At 40.8% G+C, this 9,780-nt stretch overlaps 1 protein-coding gene across 1 annotated transcript in view; it reads left to right on the top strand.

Moving 5' to 3' along the window:
• The first annotated feature begins 292 nt into the window (after window positions 1-292).
• ART3 (ADP-ribosyltransferase 3) overlaps window positions 293-9,780 on the top strand; it is a 36,819-nt gene continuing 27,331 nt past the window's right edge. Inside the window, exons 1-3 of the mRNA XM_029235958.1 lie at window positions 293-396; window positions 1,553-1,630; window positions 7,712-8,423. Coding sequence (XP_029091791.1) covers window positions 1,562-1,630; window positions 7,712-8,423 — 781 coding nt within the window. The 5' untranslated portion in view covers window positions 293-396; window positions 1,553-1,561. The remainder of the gene's footprint in view (window positions 397-1,552; window positions 1,631-7,711; window positions 8,424-9,780) is intronic.

Below are 9,780 nucleotides of genomic sequence, written 5' to 3'. Positions count from 1 at the left end.
GTCTGACATCTCAGAGTCAAAGGGTCAAAGGGTCAAAGGGTTAGGAATGGGAAGTGATCACTCTCTGAGAAGCCCAGAACTGAGGGCTCAGAGCTGAACACGCTGTGTGGTTAGAGGGAATTGCTGTGGCTTTACAAGCCTCTTGGAGATTTCATGTGCTAACAGTAATGATTCCAAGGGATAGTCTGGGGGGCAGATATAAATAGCAGAACACAAATGAGGTAATGTGCCACTGCCAAGCTATTGCTGGGGATGTTTATAAAAAGAAAGGCATTCCCTTCTCAGCTCTCAGTGTCAACAGCCTCCTATCCTGAAGACACGCTCACCACCACTGAGAGACTGGGGAAACAGTTTGAGACCTAGCATCATTTAAACCTCCACAGACAGAAAAGCCAGGTAAACATTTTGACTTATTTACACTCAGACTATGGAAGTGAAGAATTTTCAAGAAAATCCTGATTCAGAGCTTGCTTGGTACATACTGCCTTGTGACAGTTATCTGTCAAGTATTATTTTCCAAATCTTTTTTTTTTAAAGGGAAGCTTCACACAAGAGTGGCATGTTTGTACTATCTTTAGTGAAAGAAACTGCTCCTGAATAAAGATGGGGATCTGGGGCCAAAGGGAAGACTATCTTCTTTCCCCTGTGCTGTTCTTCCCCATTTTCAAATGCCATAATATGGTGATTGGTAGGATTAAAAAAAAGAGATTTCAGTTCAGTTCCAGCCATGTCAACTTTGCTGTAGGTATGTGGAAGGAACTATAAACCAGTCTTTAATTGAATCAGTTAATGGCTCTGGGACAGCTTCAGCCCTTGACGGCCTCTTACCCTCCTGTTTACCTGCTCCTGTCTCATGAACTTCGGGATGAATATTGGGCATTCAGCCAATAGAATTATATAATCTTACTAGAATTGCTTCCTACCCATTTCCTTCTTATTCCTGCCTTCAGAAAGTTATGCAAGACACTTGTTTTATCCTTGGCTTCTCTTAAATGTGAATATTTGGGAGAAGCAGATTGCCTCGGATAACCTGGTTTTTACCACTACTGGCCTCCATCCTAGCCAAATGGGCATGACTTGGTTTGCAAAGAGGATCAAAGAATGGATGATATGCGTGGATACTAACTCCTGGAGAATTCTTGGAGACTGGGATCTAGGGGACCAATTCGAAACGGTTGTTTTTTAGTTTGTGATTTCCTATGTATGCTGAGGGGAGATTTAGAGATAGGAAGAAAAAATGACTACCAGTGACTATGGTGGGAGAGACAACATGTCTAAAAGAGAATGGAAATGGACAGATTTAATCTTGAGCAAACTGCTGAAGTTCTCTGAGCTTTGGTTTCCTCATCTGTAGAATGAGGGTGTTAGACCACCAGACAAAGTCTAATGACCCTTCCAGCCATTGGAAATTTATTAATAATCACTTCCTAACCATTATGATACCCACTCTTACCCAGAATGAAAAAATATATATAGTGTGTGTCATCCTGTTCTACTTCCCTAAACCTTTTCTTTAAGTCTACTAAATTGGAATTTTTTCTTTTTAATTTAGAAGAGAAAAATGAAGGCAGGACATTTTGAAATGGTCACCATGCTGCTGGCACCTATGATTCTAATGGACATCTTCCAGGTAATGTTAGGAATGGGAAGCATGTGGTCACTGGAATGGGAACTCTTGATAGAAGGTTGCCTGAGGCATTTGTGTGGGTTGATGATAGAAATGAGAACAGAGAGAGTAGGTAAATTAGTTTTTTACAAGTAGATCTTATCTTTTACACACTGATATGTGTTAACTGTAGAAAATTGAAAAATTAAAATTAATCAAAAAGAGGAAAGTAAAAATCATCCACAATCTTCCACCCAGAGGGAAAGACTCAGTCTGTTGGTGTGTATTCTTCTCAGTTTTCTTCTATGTGTTTATGTTTGTAATTTACAAAAATGGATTCACACTATACATAGTATTTTTTTACCTTTTTAAGTTAATATTGTGCTACAGGTGTCTGTCCATGGCATCAGATATTCTAAAAATATGTATTATTCTTCAGATAAGATGACACTGCAATGTTTATCTACATGTTTTCCATTAAACTATATAGTGACTATTTTCCCACATTCAGTATTCTTTTTTTTTCTGATAGAGAGTTTATGATTTTGTTTTTTACAATTGAATCTTTAAACATTCTGTATCATATATTTTTTTAAATTTTATTTATTTTTGGCTGCGTTGGGTCTTCGTTGCTGTGTGCGGGCTTTCTCTAGTTGTGGGGGCTACTCTTCGTTGCGGTGCACGGGCTTCTCAGCACGGTGGCTTCTGTTGTTGCGGAGCATAGGCTCTAGGCGCACAGGCTTCAGCAGTTGTGGCACATGGGCTCAGTAGTTGTGGCTCGCGGGCTCTAGAACGCGGGCTCAGTAGTTGTGGTGCACGGGCTTAGTTGCTCCGCGGCATGTGGGATCTTCCCGGACCAGGGCTCGAACCTGTGTCCCCTGCATTAGCAGGCAGGTTCTCAACCACTGCGCCACCAGGGAAGTCCCTATCATATTTTTATGTAAAATATGAGCCAGGTATCTCACCTGATATTTCCCGCCACATTGTTAGCTCTCACATCACTACTGAATGAGTATTCGTCCACTGATTTGAAGTACGTTCTTTAAAATGTGTTAAATTCTTAAAATTTTACCCATTTTTAAATTTAATATTCTGATATATTGTTTATAGAATCACTATATATTCTGTTATCTGGTCTGCAGTGTGACTTTTTAAAAATTCAAGTATAATTCACATATAAAAATATACCATTTTACTTAAAAAATTTTTTTAATTTATTTATTTCGGCTGTGTTGGGTCTTCGTTGCTGCACGTGGGCTTTCTATAGTTGCAGAGAGCGGGGGCTACTCTTTGTTGCGGTGTGCAGGCTTCTCAATGTGGTAGCTTCTCTTGTTGCAGAGCATGGGCTCTAGGCGCACGGGCTTCAGTAGCTGTGGCACACGGGCTCAGTAGTTGTGGCTTGTGGGCTCTAGAGTGCAGTCTCAGTAGTTGTGGCACATGGGCTTAGTTGCTCTGCGGCATGTGGGATCTTCCTGGCCCAGGGATTGAATCCGTGTCCCCTGCATTGGCAGGTGGATTCTTAACCGCTGCTCCACCAGGGAAGTCCCCCAAATATACCATTTTAAAGTGTACAGTTCAGTGATTTTCATATATTCACTATTCTGTGCAACCATCACCACTATCTCATTATAGGACATTCCCATCATGCCAAAAAAGAAATCCTGTAGCTATAAGCAGTCAGTCCCAATTCCCTCTTCCCTGCATCCCCTGGGATGCACTTTGTCTCTATGGATTTGCATATTCTGGACATTTTATCTGAATGGAATCATACAATATCTGGCCTTTTGTGTGGCTTCTTTTACTTAGCATAACATTTTCAAGGTTCATCCATGTTGCAGTGTATATTAGCACATCCTTCTTTTTTATTGTTTAATAATATTCCATTGCATGGTTATGCCACATTTTTTTTTATCCATTCATTAATTGATGGACATTTGGGTTGGCCCCACTTTTTTGTTCTTATGAATGAATAGTCCTGCCACAAACTTTCATGCAAAGGTTTTTGTTTGTGGGAACATATATTTTCAGTTCTCTTGGGTATATACCCAGGAGTAGAATTGCTGGGTCATGTGACTATGTTTAAAATTTTGAGGAAGTGCCCCAAACTTTTCCACAGTGGCTGCACCATTTTAATTACTTATACAGCAGGGTATGAGGGTTCTATTTCTCTACATCCTTGCTGACACTTGCTATTTTCCTTTTTTTTTGGCTGTGTTGGGTCTTCGTTGCTGCACGCAGGCTTTCTCTAGTTGCAGTGAGTGGGGGCTACTCTTTGTTGCGGTGCACAGGCTTCTCATTGTGGTGGCTTCTCTTGTTGCGGAGCATGGGCTCTAGGCACGTGAGCTTCGGTAGTTGTGGCACACAAGCTCAGTAGTTGTGACGCACGGGCTTAGTTGTTCCGAGGTATGTGGTATCTTCCCAGACCAGAGGTCGAACCTGTGTCTCGTGTCTCCTGCCTTGGCAGGTGAATTCTTAACCACTGCGCCGCCAGGGAAGTCCCTATTTTCCTTTTTCTTCCTTATCTTTATAGCCATCCTAATGGGTGTGAGGTGGTATCTCACTGTGGTTTTGATTTGCCTTTTTAATATTCTTCTGCAACATAAATTTGATGTGTTTGTTTTATGAATATTTCATAATTTGTTTAACCAATTTCTTTTTTTAACCATTTATGTCATTTTTACATTTTTGTAATAAACCTTTGGTAATTGAATTTCATCCATATAGGATTTTGTTTCAATGGATAACTCAGAGGAAGAAAATATAATCAGTGTGTTCACCTAGCCTTTGTACCTGTTCCTTGTCCGTTCAGTTTCCCCTGAATTGTGGCGGCATTTGTGGGCTTTTTCAGTGCTCAAGGTACTCACTATACAGAACACACAATCAGCAGTGGCCTTTGGCCAGAAAGAATTGATGTCTAAAATTAGACATGCAGAGACTAGTTAGAGGCACAGGGGGAAAGACAGGATCATATTGGATCAACCCTTGATATGGTGTGAGGAATGTGGGGTGGTGGTTTCAGGGTGTGATGTCTTATAAGATGTTGAAGTCTTGAACATAAATTAGGCATTGGCGCCCAAGATGCACTCTGGTACATTCTGTGCTGTGGACGAAAGTGCATTTCTTGGCTAGGAGATGGCAATGATTTGATCTCATGAAGCTCAAATTCCCATTTCAAGAAAGTGACCTACAGACCCAGGAGTTCAGGGTCTCAGTGACTTCCCCAGCAGAATATTCTGTGGCTGGTAATCAAGACCGTTTCTGATGCCAACACAATTCCTACATTCGTAAAACGGTGTTGTGAATTGCCTGCCCAGCCTTTCATAAGGGTTGTTATGAGGACAAAATTAAACTCTTTTTTTAAAAAGTGCTACATAAATGTCAGTGATCTTCATCATCAGAAACACAACACTTTGGTTAAGAGAACGGACTCTGGAGCCAGATTGCCTGGGTTCAAATATCAATTCCAAACAAGTTAATCTCTCTGTGCCTTAGTTTCCTCACCCTTAAAAAAGGAACGAATAATAGTACCTACCTACTTCACAGGGTTACCATGAAGATTAAATGAATTAATATATATGAACACTTAGTGCTTCACATACAGAAAGCACTCTGGAGAAGTTTGTTAGGCCTTAACGATGAAGTGGCCACAGGGGGTGACTGAGAAGGAGAAATCTAAGAAAATTTCACAAATGAATAGATGGTTTTATATAAGGACTAGGTTGATGGTAGCTGTAGGCAGTAAGATTATAAGTTTGGTCTTGGTCTTAGATTGTTTTGTTTGAAGGGTCTTTGAGCAATTCAAGTGGAGTTATTAAGTAGGCAGTTGCTATACAGATCTTGCACTTACAGGACAGGTCAGAGGTATTTAGATGATAACTGAAACTATGGGTCTTATATAATTGCCTAAGGGTAGAACTGAGAGTTGGAAAATAAGTAGCCTTGAGAAACACCAGCGTTTAATGGCCAACGAAAATATGCTAGATCTGCAAAGGAGTCTAAGAAGAAATGTTTCCTTAGTGAGAGCTACTTGGATGGAGGAATGGGGGTGGGAGACCGGATTGAAGAGGGTTGGGATATGAGTGGAAGTGAAACGGAGATGGCAAAGATAGATGTCTTTTTGAAGAAGTTTGACTATGAGGGGAGAAGAGAGATAGTGAGAAGGAGATAGTGTGGGATATGGAACCAAGTTATGTTCTGCTTGCTTAAGTTGGTTCCCTGCACCGCCTCTTCCTTTCCACACACACACTCACACGCTTTAAGAATCATTCACATGGAGCCTGCAACTTTAAGAGATCCTGGCTAAGTGTTTCTATAAAGTCTCCAACTGAGGTTGCAACTATATACTCTATACTTGCATATAGTTGTATATAGTCTATAGCAACTATAGCAACTATATACTCTATACAAGTATAGAGTAGTGGAAAGAGACAATGATATGGAGGGCATTACCCTTTTACTTGTAGAAACCCTTAGATGGTGTCTCTGGGCAGATGTGCTCATCCTGTGTTTTGATCCATAGGCCTGAGCACAGGGTTCTTACTTAGTTCACTTGAGCTAAATATTTTGCCAGTTGCTATGCTAGGTGCTTGGAATTCAGGAGATAACTGTGATACATATCGTGCCCTTGAGGAACTTACAGTATAATACAGTCTGCCCTCCATATCCGTCCACGCATGACCCCGCAGATAGAGAGGGCCCCCTGTATTCATTGTACTGCACCTTTTTTTTTTTGGCTGCACCACATGGCATGCAGGATCTTAGTTCCCCGATCAGGGTTCAAACCAGCACCCCTGGTTTGTGCAAGCGCGGAACCTTAACCACTGGACCGCCGGGGAAGGCGGTACTATGCCAGTTTTATAAGGAACTTGAGCATTTGTGGATTTTGGTGTTTGCGGGGGCTCCTGGGACCAATCCCCCATGGATACTGAGGGAAGACTGTACATATATTCCTCTTACGAAATGATAAGAATAACCACAGCTCGTTGAAGGCTTGATATGTGCCTTGGGGCTAAGGCATGGGGCTAAGGACTTTGCCTATATTCATTATATCACTTAATCCTCACAACAATCCTGCAATTAAGATATTATTTCCTCACGTTATCCCCATTTTTTAGACGAAAAAAATTGAAGCTCAGAAATGTCAAGTAACTTTCCCATAAGTAATTAGTACCCAGTTAGTAACAGAAATGGAATTTGAACCCAGATCTATCTGATTCAAAGCTAGTAGTGTTCGTTACACCACACTGCCCTGCTTCTTACGTTATGTGTGTCATTTAAAGATGCTTAGTCCTTTTCCAGTCACTTGTAACGGAAAGAAAATTCAAACTAGCTCAGATAAATAGGGAATTTACTGATTCTTATGACTGAAGCAACATACCGTTTCCAGGTAAAGCTAGACTCAGGCCTTAAGTAATGTTATCAGGCCCTCATCTCTCTCTTCACCTCTCAGCTCTGCAAACCTTCCTTTGTTGGCTTTATTTGTAGACAGGATTCTCCATGGGACTAAATGGATAACTCTTGGCTGCCACAAGCCAATATTATCCTTAGAGCTTATGGTTATAGGGAAAGAAAGCCTTTTGTTTTTCTGGGAGTGCTCTGGTCTCTAAGCCTGCATCGTTGCTTATCATAGGGGCTGAAGATGCAGAATCAGTCCTAGCTGAACCACACAGACAAGGGGGAGGGGGCATCCTCAGAGCCAGAGGGGTAATGTTTGCCTTTATATATTTATCCTTCATGTAAAGTGTTTCACACAAGATATTTCAGATTCACTCAACAGTCTTGAGTGGTTGAGGAAGTTAGCTAAGAATATCGTTCAAAGCCAGGACTGCCACCCATTTTCCTCAGTTTCACTCTCATTGTTCTTTCCTCTGTACCACAGGGTTCAAACGAATGAGTTGTAGGCATGGTCATTTACTCTTTCATACAAATATGTGAGAAAAGTTATCATTAGCAGTGGAAGATACTTCCTACGTAAAAACATACCCAAAGTTGGTTGTAAGCAAGGGAGAGAGTCTGGGCATGAGGGGGTGGATGCGATAAACTGAGAGAAATGATGTACACCGAATATTTTTATTTCAAGAGTATTAATGTCCTTTTCCTTTGAAGGTACAAGCTGAAATGTTAGATATGGCAGACAATGCATTTGATGACGAATACCTGAAATGCACTGGCAGGATGGAACTCAAATATGTTCCCCAGCTGCTCAAGGAGGAAAAAGCAAGCCTCCAGCTCTTGGAAGATGTGTGGGAAAATGCAGAAGCCAAGTGGGAAGCTCGGAAGACTCAGCTCTTTCTCCCTATGGGTTTTAAGGATAACCATGGAATAGCCCTGATGGCATATGTTTCTGAAGCTCAAGAGCAAACCTCCTTTTACCATCTGTTCAATGAAGCTGGGAAAATGGCTGGCCAGTCTCGAAGAGATTATGTCTATGGCTTCCAGTTCAAAGCTTTTCATTTTTACCTGACGAAAGCTCTGCAGTTGCTGAGAAGACCTTGTGAGAACAGTTACAAAAACGTGGTGTATAGCGTAAGGCAGACTACTTTATTTACATTTGGAGGACTAAACCAAGTCCGATTTGGCCATTTCACCTTGGCATATTCAACCAAACCTCAAGTTGCTAATGACCAAGACGTTCTGTTAACCATCAACACGTGCTTTGGAATTGCCGTTGAAAAATTTTTTGATAAAGAAAGTGAAAGAATTATTTTAATACCCCTGAATGAGGTTTTTCATGTGTCACAGGATGGGACTGGCAATAACCTTATCCTTCAAAGCACAAACAAGACCTGCAGCCATTATGAGTGTGCATTTCTAGGTGGTAAGTGTCTCTGTTCTGTCTGTGCACGTCTGGGAAAGAAGGAGTGAGACTCTTAGGCCCAGGGAGAGGTCAGGAAGAAAATTGGGAGGTTTTAAAAGGAGACAAAACATTGGTGGTCTCTCATCTAGCTCTTTTCATACTGTTAGTTTCTTTTTTCATAATTTAATTGTATCAAAATAATACATTTACGGTATTATTGAAAGTTAAAAAACCAAAATACTAATATAAGGTAATGGTTCTCAGCTAACAGTTTTGCCCACTAGGGTCAGTTGACCATAGCTGGAAACATTTTTAATTGTCATGATCATCTTTAGTTGCTGCTAGCATCTAGTGGGTATAGGCCAAGGAACAAAACCTGCCTGGTGGCTCTCATTTAATTGGAAGTCTGGAGGTGGGCTGTCCAGAGTTGGTACAGGGGCTGAACTACGTCATTAGTAACTCAGACTCTTTGTCGTCCACCAGTTTGAGCATGTTGGCTTGTTGATTCATGTTTTCAGTGTGACTGTTGGCAGCTGTAGGCGTCAATCCATGTTCAAGACAAAAAGAAAGGATAGGAGGATGGCAGCCAAATCTGCCTGTTTAATCAGGAGGGTAAAAGCTTTCCGAGAAATTCCGAGTAGACTTCTGATTGCATATCATCGACCAGAACAGCTACTTGATCGTCTGTAACTACAAGAAAATCTTGCAAAGAGGGTAATTAGCTTTTCCAGACTCTGTCGTGTAGGGAGGCAGGGGAGAAGGGAATTAGAAGAATCTGATCACCACCACCCTCCTCAACATTTGTGCCTTTCCCCTTCCCATTCTCCCAGTGTAGTAAAGACTGGTACCGTTTTGTTTTGAAGTACTACTTTTACCTCAGAGTTATTAGTTGTATGATTTTCTGTTTCCTTAGCTTTTTATATCCCATCAATAATTCACCCCCTGAATCCTTAGAAATATAAATCTCCTCTTAATACATTTAGGTATATCAGATACTCTCTCTTTTTTTTTCTGGATATACTCCTGGATTCCATCATCTTGCTTTATGAAAATATCCTGAAATCTCTCCTCACTACTATTCTGAGACTTTCTTTTGCTTCTCCCCTATGAGGAATCCCTTATATCTTGGATTTCCTTCTCTTTCTTGAATTACTCCTTAGTTTGGAAGGGGTAGGGATTCTTCAGAAGTTTTCTGAGAAAAGAGATATTGAGGCAAATTTTCTGAGACTTTGTATACCTGAAAAATCTATCTTTGAGACCTTGAATAATAGTTTGTAGATTTGTATTTTTGTCTTGGAAATTATTTTCCTTGGAATTTTGGAGATGTTCCTTCATTGTCTTTTAGTTTCTGATGCTGCTGTTAAAAAGTGTGAAGCCA

This window comes from Monodon monoceros, unplaced genomic scaffold, assembly GCF_005190385.1.
Source record: "Monodon monoceros isolate NGI ecotype Baffin Bay Population unplaced genomic scaffold, NGI_Narwhal_1 Super_Scaffold_20, whole genome shotgun sequence".
Classification (NCBI taxonomy): Eukaryota; Metazoa; Chordata; class Mammalia; order Artiodactyla; family Monodontidae; genus Monodon; species Monodon monoceros.
Note: the sequence above shows the minus strand (reverse complement) of the source record. Positions and strands in the feature narration are given on the sequence as shown.